We start from the raw sequence: 25696 nt of genomic DNA on the forward strand, positions 1-25696 counted from the left end.
CCTGCGAGCCTGCTGGGGAGTAATAGTAACGAGGTCAACGTACAAATCCCATTGCAAATGCGGCTGGACCTTTGACTTCAGGCAGCTACGGGGTGGGGCAGCATCGCCCAGGGCAGCTTGGAGCCTGCCCTCCTTAGACCCCAGGCTAGGTGGGGTGGGAAGAGCATGCAATTTGGCCTCAGGAGACCCAGGTTTGTGTCTCAGCTCTGCCTCTTGCCAGCCTGTGACCCTTGGCCAATCACGTACTCTCTTTACCATCTCTCCTAACCTGTAAAATGGGGCCCAGGACAATGAGAACCCCCCACCCTGCTGCTGGGAAAGCCAAAGGGATGGTGGTGGCACAGGTTGTAACTGCGGCGCTGAGTGCTGCCCCATGTAAGGGCTGGAGACGAGCAGGTTTTTGGCAGCTGGACAATGCAAAGGGTCAGGAATCTGGCGGGAAAGGGTGAGAGGAGGAGCCAGGACCTGGAGAGACACAAAAGGCACCATCTTGTCCCCATCCTCTGTGTCGTGCAGGAAAGAGCGTGGCAGGGGTTTGTCTGAGACTGCAGGTGAGCTCTAAGAAAGGGTTTTCTGGGGACAAGATCGAAAGCCACATAAAGGCCATCATGAAAAGGAGCACTGGCTCTGAATCAGAAGAGCGAAGCTCCATTAAGTCTCATCCTGACTGCCACTAACTAGCTGAATGACTTCGAGCAAGTCACTAACCCCTCTGGGTCAGTACCAGGAATGGGTCGACCATCCTGGCTCTCTTTCAACTGCGACATCCTGAGGGACCCAGGGATACTCTGGGTCCTGTGGGTAGCACACATGGGAAACAACACTCCGAGAGTTCTGGACAGCCAAGAGGGCAGCCATCTCTGGGAGGCTGTGGCTCAAGCAGTGCTGAGCCGGTTCCTCTCTCAGTCCTACAGAGTGGGCCAGGATATGTGTGGACGGAGCTCCTTCTCAGCTCTGGCCACCCACCCCCCACCCCCCACCCCCACCCCCGTACCAAGGGCTCTGCAAACAAATGCGGCCCACAGCTGGTGTTTCACAGTGGCGCTGGGCTGGGGTGGGGTCTCCCTTATTCACAGCACTCCCCACACCCTACCCCCAGCTGTCAGTATTACAGAAAAGAAATGAATCCCTAACCCCATGGGTGCTTTGCTCTCAGAAGCACAAAATCAGGGCTCTGGGCCCTTGCATGTCAGTATACATCTGCCTCAGTATCCAAAGAGAGACTCAGCACACACATGCATATACACACAGAAGTGCTCGTGTTTGCATGCATGCACGTGCATATACAAGTACAGGCTCCCTCTGTGTGAGCGTGAGGCTGAGGAGCTGCACACATGGTTGGTTTCTGGGCTCTGCTGCTGACGTGGCGTTAGGAGCCACATCTTAGAAAGGACAAAGAAAGGAGTCCCCACTTTCGTCTTGCAGCTGTACTCTAGAGACTTGGGGCTGTATTCTCAGACTCTCCTTCTCGCTTCCTCCACCTGCCCCGCCCTCCTGCTCTCCGTGGCCCCCTCCTCCTTCTGCCCACCTCTCATTCTTAGTGTCTCTGGGAATGTAGGGGTTCCTGCTGGGCTCCTCTCTGGTGGGTCTCATCTTAGGAGACCAGCGGGAGGACACTTTTCTTGTGCTTATGGATCATTTTTCCACTCCAGTGAAAACCCATGGAAGCCAGGTACCTCCCTCCTATGTCAGGGGCCAGGGGGCAATGGACCACATGTGCATGGCTGGGGGCTCTGACAGAGATTGTGGGGGGGGTGCCCTGGGATGTGCATAGGCATGTGTGTATGGGGTCAGCACACCCAGCCTCACCCCAGTTCCCATGCTCCCCTCATGCCTCCCTGCACCCTTCACCAGGCTGAGCTCCACAGGTGTAGCAGCTCCCAAGCAGCACGGAGGAGCCAGGGTCAGGGTCATGCTGGGATCGGGGGTAAAGTGGTACTCAGGAGACTCCTCCCAAACTCAGCCACTTCACCTGAGGTTGGAGTCCCCTCTACCCCTTCCCCTGGGCTGAGTGCCCAAGTGAAGGCTGGCACCATGAAGCATTTGGGTCTCAGCAAACCCTAGAGTTCCCCAGCAGCTGCCATATTGATCCTCTGCCCTGTGGCTGCTTTTAACGGTGCACAGGAAGCCATGGGGATGGGAGCTTGAGGAAGAGGTGGAGTGAAACCAAGCCTGAGAGACAGAGGAGGAACACTGCCTGAGGTACAGAAATTACCTGGCCCGATTAGTACAGTAAAAACACAATGTGGACTCTAGGAGAGAAATCAGGCCCATCCAGGGCTTCACGGAGAGGTCCCTAGCAACAAGGACTGCTTTGAGGGCAAATCCCAACCCCATTGCTTTCAGCTGAGTGACTGAGGGCAGGCTGAGCGTTGGCTCCCTCGTTTGGAAACTAGAGTGATAACAATACCCACCTCATGAGATGGATGGGTGCAAGATGTCGAGGCAGGTGAGAGTTCTCAGCACAGAGCCTTGCGATTCTTGTTACTAGTTGTAGTCACAATACTGGTTGTAGTAAGATCATGAGAGTATTATTTTTTCACAGATGGTCCTTTTCCCATCTCCATGTCTACACTCAGAGTTTAGGCCTGTGTGTGGACCCTTGGCCCACCCAGAAGCCTACAGTGTGTGAGAAGGGGACAGAGCAGTGTGTGCTGTGTACTCAGGTTGCTGATATGTGCTGTGCCTTAGCTTGCTCTGTGCCTGAGAAGTCCCCCACTGGGCCAGCCTGATACCTCTGCGATTTCAGAGCAAAGCCCAAAGGGAGACAGTGAAAGAATCACATTTTATCCTTCAGCTACCCAAACCCCACCTTCCTGCCTCACCCTTGCCCACTGCCAGATGATATACTTCACCTCTGGTTCCTCTACTGCAAAGATTTTCAAACTTTTCAGAGTCACAGGGTTCTTTAAAAATAATAAACACACAAGCAAACAAACTTCCCTCAAAACCTGGATCAATGATTCAGAGAAAGGCAACCTTGCTTGGACTAACGTGAGGCTGGGGCCGGTAAATCTCATATGACCCCCATTCTCAAAAGCTCGTTGAAGCCCCTTCTCCATTGGAGCAAGCCCCACACAGCTTTCAGTGGGTCCCAGTGGGGGCCATGCCTCACCAGCCCCATGACCAGCCAGGCCCTGGGCCAGAGCAGGGGCGCTGAGACAGTTTCCCCTTCTCTGTTCTCTGCTCAGTGGTCTCAGCCAAATTTGGTAGCCAGAGACCTGGCTAAAGTTAACTTGTTGGAAAAGAATTACAAACTGACCAGCTTGTCTAATAGAAAGGATAACTGACCAAAGCTGGACTTCGGCTGTTATCTATCTAGGACTTTGGGTCTGAGCTGTTGGGACATGGGGTCACAGCTACCGGGGCAAGGTCTGTGCCAGGAAAGAGTGTGAGGAGAGAAAAAAAGTTGCCGATTGTGATTCGCTTTCTTTACTTCATCCTCATTGCCACAGCATCAGGGAAGCACTGAAAGAACATTCTAGAAGGGTTTTCCGAAAGCCTCCCTAAAGAGGGCAAGGAGCACCGGTCTTGCCCTACTCTAAGCCCTGGAGAAGTAGCTCGCTTACTTTCGCACACCCAGAACCTCCCTGGCCCACCTTTCTCCTCAGAGGTCCTTACAAGCCTGGGAGGTCCCCACTCCATTGGAGGGGATCAAGGGAGGAGGTGAGGAGGAGGAGGGTAGCCCATGCCTGGACAATGACCAGGCTCATTTAACCTCGTATTCCCTGAGGCACCTGCAACCCACATTTGGAAATCAACAGACCCTTCCTGGCTTGGGTGTGGAGCAGATTAACTGATACCCAGGGCCTACTCTCTCAGTAGGGCTCTAGGCTCTCCTGGGCTTGGGGTTGAGATAGTGGCCATACACCCCCACTCCTATGAGCTTCTTCCCAAGAATCGGACCATAGCCCCACCCCGCTCTCCCAGGCCTAGTGGGTCCCTGCCTTGCAGGCTTAGGCATGCTGAAGTGAGAGGCAGTGGGATGAGGGATCCCTGGGACAAGGAGGCCCCTGGGGAACATGGGGGTCAGCAGGGCCAGGGGCTAAGTCTGCAAGTGTCTCTGGTCCACAACCTCTCACACTCGTCCCCTTGTCTCCTCATTTCTTCTCCCTACTCAGCAAAGGCAGAGAGAAGACCAAGGGAGGCAGAGATGACGAGCACAAGTAGGTGTCCCAGGCCAGGGTAGAACCCTTGAGGCTCAAGGAGTCCTCACCACAGGGTGCTGATGTTGGGGTGGCCCATCCCAGAGGGCTTAGGTGTGGGCTGTCCTGGTGAAGCCAGCACCAGGGGATGGCAGGACAATGGAGCTCTCTCCATCTGGCCATGGGGAGTGAGAAACAGGGAGGTGTTAGGGCGGGGGAAGGCAGGTGGCCAGGCCTTCTTGCTTCCACTCCCTGTTCCCTCCTTTCAGCGTCTTGATTCCTCCTCTACGTCCCTGTTCTGCTCCCCATTTTGCATCAGGCCTTTTGGAGTCCCTGTGAGGGAAGGTGTGACTAAAATCAAAGAAGCTGGGGAGGCCCAAGAAGCCAATAACCGCGTCTCCCCAAGAGTCAAGGCAGGGCTGGGCAGATGGACATGCAGCCATGGAGGCCCAAGGAGGACAAACTCTGGCCACTGAGGGGCCGCAGGGGTGTAGCTGGAGCAGGAAGCCCCAGAAAGCTCAGGAGAGGTGACCACTCTCTGGTAGGCCTCACCATCTCCATTCCCCCCAAAGGCTTCCTGGGGGAGTGGGAGAACAGGTGCTGTCTGGGAGGGGAGAGAAGAAAGTGACTTCAGATGAGAGGAGTGGCCACAAGGGGGTAGGAAAGGCTCAAGGCCCCAAGGGTTGTTGTAGGTCTTGCATCAGAAACCCATGTCATCTCAAGGATTCTCTAGCATCACAGGGAATTCACAGGACACTGGTAGTCAGGGCTGACCATGCTGGGGGCGGGGTTCTCTCGTCCAACACACTTTCTCACAGATGACAAATCCGAGTCCCAGAGAAGGGAAGCGACTTGTTCCAGAACAGGGGCAGAGCTAGGACTAAAACAGGGATTTAACTTATGACCAGAGTCTACAATTGACCCAGGTAGTTTAGAGCACTTGACTGTACTCTAAATTTAATTTAATTCTCCAAACACACCAATGAGAGCTGAAAACCCAGGAATGTGGTCTTTGTTTTCCAGGTAGAGAAACAGGCCCTGAAATGTTAAGAGATTTACTCAAAACTATGATCCCAATAAGTTAAAAATTAGTTCACATGAGGATATTATGGGGACAGCAGGATTGTGTTTATAGGGGTCTGAAGTGATCAGCATTAGGGTGGGCTTGTGGTATCTTCTTGCATTAAAAACCCCAGGGACTTGCTTTCACAAAAGCATATCAAATTCCAACTCTAGCATGTTACACACAAGCAAAAGCCTGACAAGGCAACGGTACTGTATGGGAAGAGCTTAGGCCCAGAGACCCAAAGGGTCAGGAATTTGCCAGGGTCTGAGCAAGAGAGGAATCCTCAGGTGCACATGTGCCAGGCTTGGAGAGGGAGCCAGTGAACCAAATCCAAGGTGGTGTGTGAGATGATGGCAGACACTGAGCTGGGGGTTCCTCTTAGGGAGCAGGTTCAAGGGGTTGGGTTTATGCATGGACACTTCATCGTAAAAGGCCTATATGAGACACAAATGACCTGTCCATTCCCCAGGCTCCCTGTCTGAAAGCTGTGAGGCTCTCTAAGGCCCTTCTTGATTTCCAGCTCCCCAGTTTGTCTTGGGCCAGACTCCCTGGGATTCAGACAGGCCTGACCCCTTGCCTGGCCCCAAATGGACTAAGAGGTGCCTCACAGTGTGGGCACGCAGTAGGTCCACAGTAAATGGTTGAATAGCACTACTCCATCCTAATCTCATGCTATCTCCAATTAACATATGAGATAACGTAAACTGCCATTTATTCTAATTTTAATGTGTAGACCATTAAGACAATTGAAAGGGTAGGAAAATGGGATTTTTCAGAGGAGATTAAATGAGGCAACGCTCTTTAGCCTGGAGCAGAAAAAGTGTGGAAATTGGTTTTAAATCTCTGAAAGGTTATTGTGTAGCAAAGCTGGGTAGTTTCTATCTCCACAGATGAGAAATAAGTGGAAATGCATTTTAAGTTGCAGTAGGAAAACTTAAGAATGGAGTCATGGAGAAACTCTTGCTCCCGTGTAAACATGAGATTCTGGGATCAGCTAGTTTGGGAAGATGGGAAATCTGTTTCCATGATGTTGTTTGCTTGAGTCTTGGAAGAGGTTGAGCCAATGGGGAGAGCTGAGGAGCCAGCTACCCTGGCAACCGAGGGGATAAGTACACAAGACACTCCCCCCCCCCCCCCGCCCCAGGTTCTTGTAAGAAGGGTTAACCCGTCCTGCCCAGATATGGGAAGGAATTAGAAACTAACTGAAATTCAACACACCTTGAAAGATGACTGTAAAGGCTACAATTATTAAATTGCCTGTACTGGGAGGCATGGAAAATAAGAGAAATAAACCAATCAAGGAGCACTTGGGGAACATTTCACCATTTTGAAAATTTGGCCGTTTAAGCAGTGCAGAGAAGATCCCCAGACCCTGTTTCTATTAGGCAGGAGTTTGATTCTCCTGATAATCTGAGGTCTGAGCTAATGAGCCCAGACAGTTCCACTGAAGGCAGCCATAGGGCAGAAGCCCTGGGCAGCTGTGGCCAGCTGTTCATTTTCAGTCACACCCCTCTAAGTCATAACCTCCAGAATAATACAGAGACCAAACTAGTGAGCTCTCGCTCGCTACATTTAGTTTGGCCAGTGTTCCCAGAAACCATCAGATTCTAAATGCAAAAAGAATTTACAATGAGTGAACTAGCTTTAAAATATTTTCTCTAGAGAGCAATTGCAGTCTAAACTGTAGGTGCACAGCGTTTTGACTTTGATGAATCCAGGAGTGGGGAAGCCCAAAAGTGACCATAAACCCTCAGAGGTTCCTGGAGGCCCATCTCCCCTGGCCCTTGCTCCTCCTGTTTTCTTGCAGCCAGAAATAAGGAGCCACTTGGTTGCAAAGTAGTTTTTCAAAGAACTGATTGTTAGCTCATTTTCTTTGTCTGTGTCTCACCACATTATATCTTTAGTAATTGGAGAATCCAACTAGACCAAATGCAGAATTTTATTATAAAAAACAAAACAAAACAAAACAAACCAGCACACCAGTAACCTAATCAAGAAATTACATTTTTTCAAAATCTGAGTCTTGAATGCAAGTGGATAATCTTCAAATGTCCCTGATTACGTTAACATTTATTTAAAAAATAACCTTTATCCTTTGCCAAAAGAAGCAGGCATGCTGCTTTCTGGGAACTGGTGCTGCGATAGGCAGAAAAGGCTTTTTCTATCGTGAATTTCTGATGTGCATCGATCAGAAAATGACACAGGGCAGCAACAGTGGATGACATCATGCTCTTCTGACCACAGTTCAGATGAATTGAAGACCGAGTCTAGGAGAAACAAAGGCACAGAGCCTATAGTAAGAATTCTGGAAGTTGCACTCACCCTATACATTCTGCATTTGTCACGAAGGGATTAATCATCATTGTGAGGTATTCCCAGGCACACAGGAATATCTCCAGTGAACCTGTCCACTTGAGATGGTTAAAATTACACAGGGTTTGAGGAGAGGGGTTTCTCCTTTGTATTGCTTCAGGATATGGTAGAAACTGGTTGGACAAGTATAGTTTATTTATCAAACTTTGCTTCCAAATATGCTTGTTTAAAGGAATCAAGTGACTTTTGAATTCAAGGGCCATAGCTGCCCAAGGGAAGCCCAGGCCCTTTTCCGCTTGGGTGGGTCCTTGGGACCATCGTAAGAAAGCCATGATCCTCTGTTACCTGTGCCTCTGGGCCTCAGGCTACAGGGCCAGATCCTCTCCAGTATGTCAAGCCTGCTTCTCCTGGCAGGACCTGCTTCCAACCTGACATATCGCTTTGACTTACCATCTCAGAGCACTTTCCAGGGGGCGATTGGGATGGAGGGGGATGGGATGGGGGGCCGTGTGGCTGGAGCAGGCTGTATGTGATGGCATCATGTAGGTCATACATGGAGCAAGGCTGGGCCCTGTAAGGACGGCACAGCTCAGGAATGGCCAAGAAGTGACTGTACAAAGTCAAGCACGGGACCCTCCAGGGAAGTCCTGGGTAATCCAGGAGGGCGGTGAGGCTGGGAGCAAAGGAATCCCAAATGCTGAGGCAGGAGGTGGAGTGAGGGCCCACACTAGGCACGCTTCCTGTTGCAGGGGTCAGACTGTAGCCGGCACCCCTACCTTTAAGGCCACAAAAAAGGAAGAAAACCACTGGATGGTTCAGTGTAAGCCAGGCAGGATGGTCCCTTTCTTTTTTTTCTTTTTTTAAGATTTTTTTTTTAATTGGGGAATTGGGGGATGGGAACAGCGGTGGGGAATTGGGGGAAGGGGAACAGACAAGTTGCTGTCCTTTTGTTCTTCAGTCTAGTTGTGGAGGACGTTGCTTCACTGGCCCAAGTTGGCACCATCATTGTGCTCTTCCCGGGTGAGGCAGATCAGTCACCGGCTTCTGGATGGCCACACACGGTAGCCCATGGCAGCCCACTGCAGCAAGGGCTGCAGCCTATGCTGGCAACTCATGGCAGCCCAGCTCCAGGTTGAGCTGTTGTTCAGCATCTTAGCTGTAGAGGGCAGTGTCACTGGCCCTCATATGTGGGATCTGAACCGGGGCCCTCTGGCGTCCCAAGCTGGTTCTTAACCATCGCGCCACTCGGCCGGCCCAGGATGGTCCCTTTCTCACCATCACAGAATTGTTCTCAGTGGGTTCATTGATCTGTTCAATGTTATGTCACTGGTAAATTAATATTTATAGCAGTCTCTTCCAAAATGTGTTTGATGCTTAGATTATTTTTGAAAGAGACCCTTCCCTGTAAACACAGGCATGGTCTGTGGGACTCTTCACAGATGACATCCGCATCTGCCAATTGTGCAGGCACATGGCCTGTGCCTCCACCTATCAGTGCAGGTCCTGGAGGCTTTTTCCCAAAATTCCAAGTGGTCAGAATGATGGGATTCACACTGACAGAGCAGTGCAATGCCATCGCATCAAGGATGCAGTGGAAATATTGCTGGCCTCGGAGACAGGAGCTTTGTGCTTCATTCCCAGCTCTCTGCGCCTCAGGCTTTTCATGGGTTGAATGAGGAGAAGCATATGTCCCTCCCAGGATTGCTATGAAGGTGAAATGAACAAACATCTGGAAAGTCTTTGGCCCAGAGTAGTTGCTCGAGAAAGGTTATATAATCTCTTTTTGGGTATTTTACATTTATATCTGATATACTCCCTTATTAGAAGGGAGAAACTTTTAAAACATAATTCCAAAGGCATCCATTTTCCTTTTTTAGAGCACCTTTCTTTCCCCTCATCCCATTATTATATCCCAGACAGCATGATGCTGGAGAGTGTAGACAGATCAGTGTCACCCCAGCCTTCTTGCACCCACCTCATGCCTTTTTAGGAAATCATGACCATGCCAGTGCTTCCTGAACTGTGAGCTGGTGCCCCATGAAAGGGATGGTTTCTGGTTGCTCTCTCATTAAGATACAGACACACGCCCCTCCGTGTCTTGCCTGGCATATGAAGAGCAAAGAAAAGGCCCAGGGCTAGGATAGGGCCAAGCTTGTGTGTGTGTGTGTGGGGGGTGATACTGGCTCCCTAATCCCGAGTAGAGTAGTTTAAGATTTCTAGGCCATCTCTACAAGGACAGAAAGGCTTCCTCCAACCTCACATTACCCAGCGTAAAGAACAGGGGGTCTTGGGAACCACAGTCAAACCTCCACAGGGAGATTCATGACCCAAAGATGGGAGGGCTCTGCTATAGGTGAGCTCAGGGTTGGAGCCTGCACCTCGCCCCATCTGGGCCTACAGGATGACGGCCACACCCAGGAGGAGGGACAATGGGAAGTGGAGAGAGTCAAGTATCCAGCTAATGCAATATTAATGGGGTAATGGAATACTGCACTTTACCCCCTGCTGATCCTACTCCTGGTCCCTCCTGACACCAGGATTACAGGCTCGGCTGCGGGGACATCACTGAAGGGACAGTGAGGACCCCTACCCCCTTCCCTCAGCCCCCCTGACTGCAGGGCCCTTCACCTGAGGGCACAAGGCCACACCAAGCCAGAGGAAGAGAGGTAGGAACTATGGAGTCTGCCATATGTTCCTGGGGGCTGGTGGAAGCGGGGATTCCAAAGTGACAGGGGACAGGCAGAAGGGGCCTTTTTAAAGCCAGGGCCAAAGATAGATGGGACAGAGCCTATCTCCTCGTTTTCAGTGAAGACCAAGGAGACTCCGAGGGCAAAGGGAGGTTAGCAAAACCAGGGCAGGCTTTGAGCACCAGGGTTGAGAACTGAGCAGCTAGTTTCAACCACATCTCCCAGCTCCTCCTTGGTCTCTGCCCCTCTGAGTCCTGTTTCTGACCCTCTGTTCTGATGCTTTGTCTCTGGTGGCTGGCTTTCCTTTCCCCCAGCTGAGGTGGGGTGCAGGGACAGGGAGGAGGAGCTTGGGGGCATTGGTGAAGCTTGGAGCTCTAAGACTAGACTGTGGGGGGCTGAGATCAGCCCAGGTCCCTGAGGAGAGCTCCAGTTCAAACGGTTCTTTCCAATGGAAGGCCACCTTCTCTGGGAGCTGGGGTACCAACCTGCTCCTCGGTGGTGTGAAGACGTGAGGAAGGAGGAAGTGGTGGGGTTTCCTCTGCCCTCTCATGGTTCCCAGTTCGGGACCAGCAGCTGAAGGGCTGGGGTTTGGATCTATCTTCCTTTCCCTTACGTGTACTCTTGGGTTTTGCTCTTTTGTGTTTGTGTGTCTTTCTCCTTCCACCTGCTCATTCTGGCGCCCTTCTCACAGAGCCGGGAGGAGTGTGTTTTCCGCCATGAAACTCGGCAAGAACCGGTCCCACAAGGAGGAACACCAAAGACAAGGTACAAACGCTCGCCCCTGCCCATTGCCCAGTCCCACCCTTGAGGTGCTCCCGGGCTACCTCTCTGCACCTGACAATCACCAAACCCCACCCCTCTGCCGGCAGCGCCCTAACAGGCTCTCCTGCGATTGGATGGCGGAGCCACCTGAAGGAGCTTGGCCTCCTATTGGCTGGCGGAGAAGCCGGGTCCTGACAATGGTCCTTAAGAAGGGGACGTTGGGCGGCTGCGGTGGAACCCGCATCTCAGCTGGTTTAGAGCAGAGCGGAGCCCCCAGCCCAGCGGGCCTGTATATGAAAGGCTCCTCCTGCCCCCTTTGCTCCCATTCTTGTTTCTCCATAGAGACGCCTAGAGATTTTTAATTAGAAGAAGGAATAACAAAAATGAAAATTATTTGGTCAATTCCTTATTTCTGGGGGGGAAACCTAAATCCTGAGAATGCTTGCCCAGTGGCAGGACTGACTGTCCTGCCTTTCCCCCAGACCCTCTCTCCCAGCTGCAGGGAAGGCTTAGGGCGGTGGTGGGGTGGCGGTGTGGACCATGGGGAACTGGAGTGGCTTGTGGGGGTCGGGGGCAAGACAGTTGTTTGCGAGGAGTCAGAGAGGACAGAAAGAAGACAGGAGAGAAATGGAGCGGACAAGGGAGGTGTACGTAGCTTTCTGGCCCAGGCCTAGTTGATCACATGCCCGCCCTCAGGGCTCCTAGCTGCCCTCCCCAGCGTCCACTGTATGAGCCAGTGGCCCTAGAATCTCTGTCCCTCCCTCTTGCCCCCATGCCAGTTCCAGCTGTGCCCTTCTCCTTCTTAGATTGGAGAGGGTACAGCTGTTGGCTGAGGTTCAGACCCATTATCTTTCAGTGGCTTCTCAGAATCATTATTTCTTCATCTCATGGATTAATACACATCAGTACAGTCTTAGGTTCTGAATTCCACCAGCAATTTTACATGGATAAGTTTCTTCCTAAGCTTCAGTTTTCCCATCTGTGACATAAGAATAGTGCCTGTCTTGGCAAGGTGTGACTCTGAGGACTGGAGATATGTGTATAAAGTGCCTGGTACTGAGCCTGACACGTAGTAACCACTCAATAAATGGTAGCTATTATTACAAGAGGTACATAAGTATGATTTCTTTGTTTCTCACCTTCTTCCATGAAAGATATTCAGTGCTTATGTAAGTAACAATAAGATAGTTACATTTAATTAAAATTTAAAAAGCAAGAGCAGATATAATTAAACTCAAATACCAAGATTAGGTAGGAAACACTACAGATATACAGGCCATAACATTCTTCGCAGATGTTACCAGGTAAACATTGAATTTGACTGTTGGTTTCCTGGATGCCAAAGAAGAGTGTAAAGACAGTCGCTATCCCACTGTCCAGCCCACCTAGTCAGCATTCTTCTTCCCCAGATGAACCAGCAGTGCTGGAGATGGAGGACCTCGATCGCCTGGGCATTCGGCTTGCGGAGGGGATGGACCCCGACTCCGTGTCTCTAGCCTCTGTCACCGCTCTCACCACCAATGTCTCCAACAAGCGGTGAGTGGGCAGGAGCCCCACGTTCCCAATTGCCTCCACCCCATCAAACAGGACTCATCTTGCCATGTCTGGAATTTGGGTGGGGAAGAATCAGGGCCCGTGGACAGCTTCTTCTTAACCCTGTCCCTTTCTCCTTTTCCTGGATGTCTCTCTCACCTCTCTCCCTGCAAACACAGAGTGCAGCAGCTGTAGGCCTCTTCCAGAGTTGCTGAACACCTACCTCCAGGCCCAGCGAAATCACAGAGCCCCTCAGCCCATATTTCAACCTGTTGATCTAATGTCTGTTTTTCTTTACTTCTGCCCTTGGTTAGTCCTCTCTACTGGGGCCTCTGAGAACAACTATCCCCATTCGGTTTGGCAGCCCTAGAGTGTTTGAAGATCACGATTCTGTCCTTCTTCCCTTCTCCAAAGTCTAACCATTGTCATTGCCCTCCCCCTCCTCTGCAAGCAATCCCCTTATACCAGGCCTGACAGTACATTCTTCTCCTCAGATCCAAGCCAGACATCAAGATGGAGCCAAGTGCCGGGCGGCCCATGGATTACCAGGTAGGTGGGGCAACTAGAGGCCCATGCCTTTCAGACTCTGCTCTAGTGGGAGGTAGGGGGGCAACGTTCTGGCCAGATGTGCATTACAGACCCTGTGGAAGAATGCATCTAAGGGTCATAGAGTACCACAAGCTGAATATAAGTTCCCAAAGTCAGCATGTACCTGGAGGCACACATAGAAATGTCATAGGTAGAGAGGTACAAACCCAAAGTAGAGCTTGAGAGCTCTGCTTCTGCTGGTCAAAGCCCTCCCAGGATTTCTTGGACTTCATAAAGTAAGAGGGACCTGGAAAAACCAAGAACCTGGGAAAACCAAGATGAGACCAAGGAGCACCCCCACCCCACCCCGCCCCCTCCCAAAAAACCAACAGTTAAAATAAGAGCCTCTGAAGAAAGATTTCTTTTTGGTGTATTTTTTTGAAGTGATCGTTTTGTATTATTTTAATGCTAGAAGTAATATCAATCCTGATTATCTGTTAAATGGTGAGAGTGTGGGTGTTTTTTTTTCTATTATTGCTTCTCTATATTTTCTGAAATTAACAGTTAATTTTTTTTTGTTTGTGTGTTTCTAAAATTGGAGACAAAATGGCTGAGAGAGGGAGAGATTTGCAGCTATAAGATTGTTAATGTGACCACAGTGCAAGCAGGATGGGTCATGAGCACGACTGGTCACAGCTAGGACAGGGCCGTACAGGGTAACTGGGCCCCAGTGCAGCTCTTCCAGCCTAGGACCTGATCCTCAGCTTTGCAGGGCCACACCCTCAATTTTGTCTCTTCTCCCCAAATTGACCAAAGCCTGAGAGACTGACACTAACACAACTCACAATAGACTAATGTATAAGCCAGAAGCACCCAGTACCAATTTATAAACTGGAAACAGGGAGGACCCAGAGACCATCCATTGCTCTAAGCCCTCCCCTGGGGTTTAATGAGACCCAGCTATAGGTCAGAAGACTACTGGGCATTCCTAGTGTTGGGTAAGTTTGCTGGCTGGTCAGGGTGGACAGAGCAGAGCCTTCAGGAGACCCCACCTGGCTACCACTATACTTCCTGCCCTAGGTACCAGTGCCTGGCCCCAGAATCAGTGTGAGCCCCCTCTCCCAGGTTAGAGCTTTTCTTTTGTGCCCATTTTCCAGGCCCCATGCATACCAACCCTTCTTTAAAGACAGCCCCAACTCACCTCATTCAGGTGATGATATAATGGGCTAGATGCCACCTTTTTTTCTATCAGGTACGTGTGTTCATGTTTTCTCAGGACACACCTTATCTTCACAGGTGCTTGAAAAATAACCCCAGGCAGTGTCAAGCGTCCCTGCCCCTGTGGTTTTAGACAACCTCAAGCCACTGGGCTCCTTGAAGATTTGAGAATGTTATCCCCTCACTTCTCTGCCAAAACCCACACATAAAGGACCGTAGACTCCTGAGGGCTTTTCCAGGGGGCTGGGCTCAGGGCTTTGCTCCTCTAGTGCTGAGAACAGGAAAATTCCAAAGAACAAAGACCTCAGAGTTAGACACCATTCCCTCTACAATGTCACCAGCCTGCCGGGTAAGGACACATTGAAAATGAAGTTGTTGTTGCTGCTGTTAATGAAAATGCTTTTTTGAAGATTTACTATGTGCCAGACACTATGTGAGGAGCTGTGTATGTGTTTTCCATTTAGTTAATGTCATCCTTACAACCCTCCAAATATAGGTATTACTACATTTCATAGGTGAGAAACTGAGGCCCAAGGAGGGTAAGGAGCTTGCCCAGGTCACAGTTATTCAAAGCTGGAGCCAGGGCTCAAAGCCAAGGGTGTCTGACTGCAGCAGTCAGAGCGACTAATTCCTCTCTAATTAAGCCTTTTAGACAGTTGTTCCCACTGGTCCCTGTTCATCTTTAGCTTGCTACCGACTGCTGATTTTCCAAAGATCTTTCAAACTGCTCCCTGCCAGAGACTTTTATTAAGTTTACCAGGCATTCTCCCTTCAAAGACTTTGTAAACATTCTGAATTAAACAAAACAGTTATATTTAACTTGGTAACACGGTATTTCCTGACAGGTTCATTCATGTCTCAACTCCCAAGTGTTAACACACTTTGAGAGAGCTATGAGAATGCAAATGTGGAGTTATTCTTGCTTCCAATAAATACAACATATAAAGCAAGAAAGCCTACCAGAAAGAACTTTACTGTCTTGGAGAACTTGGCTTTGCTGAGTTAGAAAGACCTCAGAAAGGTCACCCACTTGGTAAGAGGAGATTGATTTAGCTGAACTCAGATCCAGGAAAGGATCTAGAGGGCTCAGAATGGTGAAAAGAGCATGGGGTACCCATATGCCTTGTTTCATCTGTTTAGAATGTATATAATGTGCAAACCCTTTCCTGATTATTGGCATCTCAAAAGCAAGAAGTCACAGCCTCCTCCCCGTGAATACGTAGCTTCCCCATCAGAGTGAGCAAAGCTCAGCACTTGGCAGAGGTGCTCTTGGTGGGTCATGGAGTCTTGCATCTATTCCCTACTCTCTCTTCCTGGCACCATGACCTAATAAGTTTTCACCTCCAAACATCTCTCCAGTATTCGCCTGCGTGTCATCTTCTTTGCATTGACCCTAGACAACCCTCCCTACCCGCCCTCCCCCACCCCCAGCCTCAGCTGCAATATTGCACTCACTTCCTATCTGGTCCCTCTCTGTCCCCCCTCCTGCCCTCAGATTGCTTCCTCCCCCTCATCCTCTATAATCTCAAAATGCAGATCTGGTCATGTTACATCTCTGCCATCAGGAGATGAGGAAAGGTAAAGGATGTTACAGAAGAGCAGTACTAAAGGGCCCACCGCCTCTCATCTCCGGCTCCCAGCTGACGTCCTTGCAGCATGATCAGATCACTCACAAACAGGTCACAAAGTACCCTGACTCTTGGCTTCTCCCAGGACAGAGGTATAGATTTACATTCAGCATCTTCCTTGTGATGGCTTTCATGAAGCCACCTGGGGATTATGTCACTTATCTTGGAAGGAGAGGATGGAATAGTCAATTACTGAAAGAGTCTCCCTGGTCAGCTGCTCAGTTGGTCTCTTTATAGCTCCATTTTACTTCTTCATCTCCCATCCTGAAAAAATCAAGTCCTTTATTGATGATTGCAGAATGGGAGGGAAGGATAGCCAAACCCCTCCCTCAAAAAAAATTTTTTTTTTAATTTCAAGTCCAAGTGATACATTTCCCCTCTACAGAGACCCAGGTGGGGGGAGGGCAGCAGGCATGGCCTTTCACCTCCCCCACCAACACCATGCAGTGACCTCAATCTTGCACTCTCAGGATTCCCCTGGTGGGCAGGGAACTCAGCCAGCGAAGAGCACCCCCTGGAGCCTCTCTTCCCCCACTTTGCTCCATTCAACCTCCTGCCCTCCTCCCTTCTCCACCTCCGACCTCTTGTGTGTTAAAGCTTCAACCAGGGTTGTCCTCCATTGTTGGCTCTGCTCAATGGAAGAAGGTAGAAACTCTGGGCCCTGAAAAAGAGTAGGGGGCAAACATTATGGCCAGGCCTCTGTCTGAAAAACAAGAAAATCAACCAACTGCTCACATTGGGAAGGTTAATCCGCTGATGGCATATCTTATTATGCCACAAATATCTACCTCCCAGTCTTGAATTACAGACAGTTTTGGGTTTTTTTAATGGAGGGAAGGGGAAGGGTTAGTTGTGGGGGGAAAAAATGATGAGATTTTAGAAATATATATTTAGTATAAAAAGTTTCATAGAGGTTAAAACTCTATAAACGACTATGCAAAGAATATTCTGGAAGGACTTCTACTGTCTATGTACTCTCTTCACGGTAAACTCTCAGAGCTAAGTAACTTAGCTGTCAGTTAAACTCCCTGAAAAAATGGTGACGATTGAATTCATTCCGAGTTCCAGATTCCGAGCTCCATTCCCTCTGGCACTTGAAATTTCAAAAAGAAATGCTTGCTTTCATAGTTCAAGTGTTACTTCAATTAGTAAATGTTCAGTTTCCGTTTCTATATACCTTCCTGGCAATGTTCTCGTTGGCATCAGAGTTTCTATTTTTGTTAACATCTTTGGTTTTGATGTGGGGATTTTTCTTGGCCTTTTGAATGTTTGTAAGACTTTGATGGACGCAGTGGATGATAATTTTCATGGCTATTTCTTTTCATGAAAAGGGAAAACAATTATCTTGAGTAAAATCATGTTTAGAAGCTGCGTCAAAGCACAGCAATTAAAATACCAAAGCTCCAAGATGAGAAGCAAAACGACAACCCATACAGTTTCATTAGAAGAATGTGCTGAGGTAAATGCTAATTTTAGCCTAGCAAAGGCTATTTTGTTAAAATGCAAGTTCAAGAGAGTCCATTGAAACAATTGTAAGCATCATATATGACTCTACCTACTTGGGCAACCAGCCGCTTAACTGAAGGTAGATTCTATTAGAGATGTCATTTATAACAATAGCTCACATTTTCTAAAGCTTTCTACTGTTTATGAAGCACTTTGATGCACATTAGCTCATTTAACCCTTATATATACTAATGAATAAGTGGTATCCCCACTTTTAGCTAAGAAAATTGAGGCTCAGTGAGCCTACATGCTCTCACGCCTGGTAATATATCAGATCTGGGGCTCAATACCTGTCCAGCACCTTGAAATCTGTGCCTCTATTTTATCATGGCCACCCTAATGGGGACTGACACCTCCAAACCCCAAGCAAGAGTAGATGATGGTTTACAATGAGGGTTCAGGAGAAGTATGCATGCACACACACACACACACACATCTCTCTCATATATGAATATATATTTCCTTTTCTAGCTTAAAATCTGTGAACCAGTAATCATTTATAGTAAGCTCTACAAGGGGAAGGAGTTTGTCTCATTGATTGTTATTGGCCCCTGGTAGGTGTCCAGTAAATATTTGTTGAATGAATGAACAACTGAGAAAGGGTTTCCCAGTACAGAAATCAGATTCCGGGGAGCTGGACGCCACTGAAAAGACACAGAGTGCAAGCAACAGACAAGCGTCAAGGCAGAAAAATGGCTCAGGTGGGCACCAAAGCCTCACTGGGCATTCAAACAAAGAAATTAAACCAAAAGGGAAACGGGGGCCAAATTCCAGAAACATAAAGAGATAGCAAGGCCTGCAGGCTTAAAATAAGAAATGCTGGAGTAGGAAATTCAACGCATGTGAATGAAGACAGAAATCTTAATTCTTGAGTACATGAAACCTGGGAGGTGGGTTTGCAGCCTCCTATTCTGGGATAGAACTAGAGCATTTGAAATCACCTGGGACATGGGACGTTGAGTATAGTGTGGGAGTGGAGTCAAGGGAATTGTAATAGATATGTATGATATTAGGGGGGTAAGTGGGGCGGCAGATTGGGGGAGGGGGGTTGTCACTTCGAGGGGTAAAAAGTATAACTATTGCACTGTGTTGTACAGCTGAAACTAATTCTAAAAAAATGTGTATTTCACAATAAAAAAAAGAAAGAACTATTAAGAAAAAAAAAGAAAGAAAGAAACCACCTGGGAGCTTTCAAAACACTAACGCTGCTCCCCGCCACCACCACCACCACCCTTCCCCTGGTAATTCTAGTGCACAGTTACTTGGGATTGTCCAGCCCACGCCCCACCTTTATGTATGAGTACACTGAGGCTTAGCAGGGGAACAGCACAGCATCACCCACAGATCAGCGGCAGTGCTTAGAATGGAACTCAAGTCCAGTGCTGGCTCCCTGAACCCTCCAGCCCGCTGCCCGGGCCCGATTCTGGTAAGACCAGCTCCTAGGCTCACACGGCTTTCCCTCAGGCCTCTCTCTCTTGTGTCTGCAGGTCAGCATTACAGTGATCGAAGCACGGCAGCTGGTGGGCTTGAACATGGACCCTGTGGTGTGCGTGGAGGTGGGTGATGACAAGAAGTACACATCCATGAAAGAGTCCACTAACTGCCCCTATTACAATGAGGTCAGTACCCATGGCCCCGGGTGGGGAAAGGGGCCTCTAAAAATATGGCGGGAGGCTGGGCCCTAGCCCCACCAAGGCCCAAAGGAGCAACTGGGAGCCAAGGGGCACAAAGGGCTGCTATCCGGGGTGACCTTGGCCCGCCCTGTTACAACCCCCAGCACACTGCGGTACAGTGCCACATCCTCTGAGCCTGCAGCCCAGATCCCAGCCTGGCACTGGTCTGGAACACTGCCCCAGCACCCTTGTGCAGCTCTCAGCAGTGCCTCAGTGAACGTCATGCCCCATAAAGCCTGGGCTCAGCTGTTTTCCAGGCCAGAGCCCTGGGGCAGTGCCATCTCATTCCAGCCCCTGCCCATGGTGGCACTGACACATCAACGAGCACTTGCTAGGTGCCAGACACTCTTCTAAATGCTTTAGGTGCATCGTCTCTTCTGACTCTCACAATAACCATCAGAGGTTGTCGCCATGAATCCCATTTTATACCAGGGGACATTGAGGCTCCTGGAGAAAGACCTTGCCCAGTGCCAAATGCCAGGGTCGAGTTCTGTAGGCTCACCCTCTCTGCTAGGCTGCCTTCGAGGGTACCTCAACCTTTGTGGTGCTCCTCCCGGAGCGCTGGCCTTTGACTCTTGGGGTGTGAGAAAGAAAATGCTCAATACTCACTCGTTGTTTGCAGCTGTTTGAGGCCACATTGAGGTCAAAGGGCCTCAGAGACCTTTCAGTACAATCTCCCCACCGTATAGAAGAGGAGACTGAGGTCTCAATAAGAAAAGGGCCAAGATCACAGAGAGTACCATTGACAGAGAAGGGCCCAGACTGTCCAGCCACCATGGAATGCCACCCCAGATACATCACTTTCACTCTGGGCTCCAGGAGGAAACCCATCTTAACCTGGGATGAGGGATGCCTAGGTCCCCTTCAGATGCCAGAATGCACATCAGACTAACCCAGAAGCCACTGGCCTGGGGTCCCCAGCCCTCTCTTTTTTGGAAGGGGCATCCAGGCTGCCTCTCCTAGTAGCTCCAGGCAGTGAGGGTGCCAGGCTAGCCCAAGTAAGGCATCTGTGTCCTGTGTCTCAGCATCTGTCCTGAGGAGTGGTGAAGGCTGCAAGTACCATCTGTAACTAGGGGGAGGGCATCTCTTGGGAAGCTGTGGGAGTCCTCCAGCTGTGCATTTTCAGTTAGAAAACCTAGGCACACTTCTGCCCTTTCATGGGGACTGAGGCCAAGGCTGGGGCCTGGCCCAAGTCTCCGGTGTACCCACAGATACACCCTGTTCTCACAGTGGTTTCCCACAAGTCCACAGGGCTGGGACATCAGTGCTCAGGACTTCACCACCCCCATTTGGCATCTTCCCAGGAGTCAGGAAATTCAGGCTCGACACCTCTGAGCTTACGTCAGAACACATCTCTGACTGGAAAAGGCTCCAGCCTAGATAAGGGTCTACTTTCCCCTAACAGATATGGAGACAGGTGCCCATGGCCTTCCATGGTTATTTGATAGTGGCATAGCCACATTTGGCTGCCTCGAGGGCTCACCTTGCACCAGGCCCACGTACCTCATGTTTCATTCAAATTGCTTCCTCCTTCCCAAGGAAACAGAGCTGCTCTCCCCACTCTGTGGTTCCCCAGCAAACTCCTACTCACCCTGCAGGGCCTAGCTCAAGTGTCCTTGCCACTGAGCAGCCTTCCCTGCACTCTCTGGGTCAGAGGTCAGTGCACTTCTCTCTTTGTGGCAGTAACGTCCCGGGATTGTGGTTGGTCCTTCATGTCTCTGTCTCCTTGGTGGACTGGAGGCCCCCAGTCTTCTGCATTGCTATCGCCCAGCCCAGAGCCTGTACCTAGAGGGGTTCGATAACACTTTGCTGAAAGGATACTCACCCCAAGGAAGAAACCCACATTTGCTGAGCATTTCCTGTGGTCCAGGCTCATGCCTGCCAACCCAGGGGCTGCAAAGTCAACAGTTTCTGCCCTAATAGGCCACTTCCTAGTTCCAGCCTAGAAACCATTTTCTAAACTCCGTATTTATATCCATTAAGACTATTCATTCCAGTCAAATGAATCTGGAATTTGTTCTTGATCACATTTTTGTTCTTTTCCACAAACCCAAGTAGCTCCGATTTGTTCAATTTCTGTTTCTTCTAAACCAGGGCTTCTCAAACACAACACTATAGCTGTGTATTTTGAACTGGATAATTTTGGGTGTGGGGGTCTGCCCTGTGCATTGTAGGATGTTGAGCAGCATCGCTGGTTTCTACCCACTAGGTGCCAATAGCAATCCCCCATCCAGCTGTAGCAACCAAAACTGTTTCCGATATTGCCATGTCCCCCAGGGGTTAACATCACCCCCGCTCCCCATTGAGAATGACCACCACTCTATACTGTCTTCCCAGCCCCAACGCTAGACGTTCTTTCCCTTCTCTTCTCTTCCTATGCCATGTTCTTCTTCATTGAAAAATATTCCCCTGGTCCCAGGAGCTGCTTCTGGCTAATTCTGAGTTCGCGGGAACCTTCCTTTGGCTCCAGTAATCACAATCGAGGGAAGTGACAATGATCAACATGACTTAGCAGATTCCTAAGTGATTACAAAAGGGAAATATGCACAGGAAATACAAAAAGTATGACCACAGACAGCGCAAAGAGTGCGACATTCTGATTGTAGCTTAGCTGGCTTGCTCTCCTGGGGCTGACACAGCTCTAAGGCATCTGGCCTGGCCTTGGCCCCCCCTGCCTGGTTCTGGAGCTGTCTTTGTGAGAAGGGAGGCTCATGACCTTCACCCTCCCAGAACAACCTGACCAGGCCAAGACCCCTTCTCTGTGGGTGCGCCTGGTCCCGGCCACTGGCGTCTTCCTTCTGCCTGACCACCTCTCCACTTTGCCCTGGGTCCTTCTCTTTCTACTTCCCAACAAATCTGGCATCACATCATCCACTCAACACCACTAACCCTGCCTTTACTTTTCTTTTGGCTCCTTTGCCTATACGGTGTTCTACTCTCACATATTTTGACTACAACCATGGAAAACCATGTATGCTCAAGGACAGGAACTAGAAGTCTCTATCTATCTATCTATCTATCTATCTATCTATCTATCTATCATCTATCCAACTATTCATTCATCCATCTAGCTGTCTTTCCTCAATCCTGCATACCTCCTAGTGACCACCTCTCCCTTCCCATCTACAGTCCAGCTAAGTGAGTTGACCCCTCACCTCCCAATCACGCCTCAGTCTCTGCAGGCAGTCGTTTCTGCCCCATGGCGTCACTGAAACTGCCCATCCTTCAATGCACCAAGGACCTTGCTGTCCCTAAGGACAACGGTTGCCACCTCCCTTGACTGCCCAGCTCCTTCCAGCCCCTTGCTGGCCCCTCTGGGGCCCTCGCCTGCTTTCCCCCTCTCTCCAGCTCCTCCCTTCACTGTCTTCCTTGGCTTCACTCGCTCTGCCCACTGCTGAAATGCTGTGCTTCTTGGAGGCCTGTCCTGGGCCTGCTTTTCTCCTACACTCTCCTTGGGCATCTCCTACAGCCCCAAGGCGTCAGTGGCCATCTGTGTGTCTGGATCTCCACCCACCTCTCCAGAGCTTCAGTGCCCCATAGCCAGCACCACCTGGACATGTTACTGTCACATGTAGCAGTTGGTGTTGACGTGCACTTACCACATGCACACCTGGTTGAATGCTTGACAGAGGTTATCTCATTTAGATTTTACAGCTATGCCTCCCAGCCCCCTCCCCTTGGAGCTGTTCAACATGGGGGCCCTGGATCTTCTCCCCACATCACAGAGGGGTAAACTGAGGCTCAGGAAAAGAAGTGATTGATCCAGCAGTAAAAGCTTGGTCCGCCTGGCTCTAAAGCCGTCACTTTTACCCACAATGGTCTGTGTGCTGCAGCTGGCAGCACATTCTCCATTTACCCGAAGTACGTTGGCAACACTTCTTCCTTCTCCCTGCCTACAAGTTCACCAAAGCAGGTGTGCTTCTGCTCACTGCCCCCCACATACCCTCATTCCCAGTGCCTGCACACCGAGGCCAGGGGAAACGGATGGGCATTGCAGCTGGGAGTGGCAGCTCCCAACTCGAGAGGACAGTTCATGCCCGCAGCATTTTACACTTCCAGCGGCTGAGTGCCTTCATACAACCATCGTTCATCAGTTCTAAAGCTCACCTTCTTTTACATTTTAACATATCTGAAATTGGGCCATATCTTCCAGGCAGTGGAACACTGTGACTTAATGGCAGTGTCTCCATGGCCTATATAGAAGCATAGTGTATCTTAGAGCCAGTGGCATCTTAGAGTCAGTGAAATACATCATAGTACCTCATCAAGCCTCATAACAGGACCCTGGGGTGGGTGTCATTATCTTCATTTTACAACTCAGGAAGCTGAGTTCAGAAAATGCGTTGCTCTAGGCCACACACCTAGAAAGGGGCCAAACCGGGACTAGAACCCCAGTCTCCCAGCTCCCCGGCCCAGCCCTTCCAAACATAGCACATCGGTGTGGGTCGTTCCATCGACTGCGCCCACTTCCCTTCCCTCCCCACTCTGGCTGGCACTGGCCCTGCCTAGGGATTGGGGCCTTGCCCTCCTCATGGGGTCCCCACCTCCCACCTGCCCCAGGGTCAGGGAGGGCAAGGGGTTGCCCCTGCTGCTCATCCAAACTTCTGGGCTCAAGGGAAGTGGCTGGGGTGCAGACAAGCACTGCCAGAGGGAGGGACCTGGCATTGCCCCGGCTTCAGCCGATGCCCAGTGGTGACAGCAGGTCTGGGTCCTTCTCCCCTCCAGTACTTCGTCTTCGACTTCCATGTCTCCCCTGACGTCATGTTTGACAAGATCATCAAAATCTCGGTGAGTGGGGAGCAACCCTGGCACACAGGGCCACTCGCTCACATTGCACCTTTGTGCAAACTTGTAAAGAGTTCCCCCCTCCCCTGGGTGGACCAGCCCCATGCCCAGATACGTGGCTGGGCAAGTGGGGCACAGGCTGGATACGGACCCCTCTCGCCCCTTTAGCTGGTGCATCTAGCTAGGTTGTATGGTGTACAACCTACTCACCTGTACCTGGCAGCCAGCAAAAGCAGCCCAGGGCAGGAGGGGCTGCTGCTGAGCCTCAGCAAGCCACCCCTGCCCTGCCAAATGCCCTCCCACTTGGGAACCGAGAAGCTTAGGTCCCCAGAAAGACTGAGGTGGAGCCATCAGTCAGCCCCATCCCTGCCCAACGAAAGCTTCAGCCCTGCCCGACCTGACTGGCGGCTGTTGGTTCTGCCTGGAAGGTGATTCACTCCAAGAACCTGCTGCGCAGTGGCACCCTGGTGGGGTCCTTCAAAATGGATGTGGGAACCGTGTACTCCCAGCCTGGTGAGTAGCTGCGCAGCCCGGTCAGCACAGGTGCACGTGGCTTGGGGAGTGTGGTGCACGCTGTCCTCCTTGCTCTGGTGGTCCCTGGGCCCAGCCTGGCCAGGACCATGAACTTATGTGGGGCGGTGAGTACACACAGCCATGGGGAATGATGAGGTATCCAGTCCGGACACAAGCACGGTGACCGCTGCGCCAAGTCTGCTGGCTTCACAAGAGCCCTGTGAGATTTGTGGCCTCACCCCTTTTGCTATTAAAGGGCCAGAGGTTCAGAGAAGCATCAGGGCTTCCTCAGTCACCCAGTTGGTCTGGAGTGAAATCAGTCTGTGTGACTCCAGCCTGTCTTCAAAACCAAAGGCAGCACAGCAGCCTCTGAGGGACATTAGACTAAAAAGTCTTTCACTGACCATCCATTAAGGGACCCAGAACACCTGAGAACAGCCACGTGGGGCTGCATCTGATGAGCAGCTCTGTGGGTACCTGTGGACCAACACTGTACAGGGGTGGCCCAGAGGGCTTGTGAGGATTGGACAAGGCAGGAAGTTGCCCTCAGCCTGACAAATGACAACTGATCACTGGGCCAGCTCAGAAACCACGGACATACAACTTGCCATTGGGCCTCGCCCCATGTCCCTGAAGTGAACCCACCACTCGAGGTGCGGTAATGACCCCATTAGGCCCTTTGATAGTAGCAAGGCAATGTTACCCCGACTGTCACATTTGACTTTCACAGTACAGTGGGGTTCGCTTCAACATTCCTTTCCATTTTACAGACAACATCAATGAGGCCAAGAGAAGTTAAGTGGCTTGGAGGTGACACTGAACTATGAGATTAAACAAATTGGCGATTTCTTGTGATTCAACTGAATAGACACTCAGCTGGTGCACACTATAGCTGTGACTCAGACCGGAGAATCTGAGTCTCAAACCCAAGATAATACACATAAAATCACAAAATTATAGCACACTTGAGCTGCGAGAGAACTTAAAAACATCTAGTCTGATCTCTCTAGGATGATGGAGAAACTGAGGGCCAGGGTGACGGAGGGAGTTGCCCAGAGTCTGAGAGTAGAAGCCGGGTCCCTCGGCTGCCAGGCCAGGGCCTTCCCACTGCCCCACCCATGCTATGGTCCTCAGGAGAGGGTGGCCTTTATGACCAACCGTGCTGCAGGGAGCGGGCAAAGGAGGCAGCCTGCGCTCTGGGGCTTCCCAGGTAGCACACACAGGTGGTTGGAAGGACCCTGACATCCCTGAGGAGGTCCTCCACCCCAGGGCTGAGCAGTACCCTCTACACCTTTGACAGTGGCAACACAATGTCACTGAGATCACACAGTGTTAAGAT

The 25696-nt window shown here is 50.4% G+C and overlaps 1 protein-coding gene across 5 annotated transcripts in view; it reads left to right on the forward strand.

Annotated features, from left to right (window-relative positions):
• Positions 1–25696, forward strand: part of OTOF (otoferlin) — an 89236-nt gene that overhangs the window by 39949 nt on the left and 23591 nt on the right. For all 5 annotated transcript variants that reach the window (XM_019642254.1, XM_019642333.1, XM_019642412.1 and 2 more), the window contains 6 exons: positions 10903–10976; positions 12383–12509; positions 13001–13055; positions 18874–19005; positions 23785–23847; positions 24273–24357. In XM_019642254.1, coding sequence (XP_019497799.1) covers positions 10903–10976; positions 12383–12509; positions 13001–13055; positions 18874–19005; positions 23785–23847; positions 24273–24357 — 536 coding nt within the window. The remainder of the gene's footprint in view (positions 1–10902; positions 10977–12382; positions 12510–13000; positions 13056–18873; positions 19006–23784; positions 23848–24272; positions 24358–25696) is intronic.

This window comes from Hipposideros armiger, unplaced genomic scaffold, assembly GCF_001890085.2.
Source record: "Hipposideros armiger isolate ML-2016 unplaced genomic scaffold, ASM189008v1 scaffold_0, whole genome shotgun sequence".
In the NCBI taxonomy this organism is placed as follows: domain Eukaryota; kingdom Metazoa; phylum Chordata; class Mammalia; order Chiroptera; family Hipposideridae; genus Hipposideros; species Hipposideros armiger.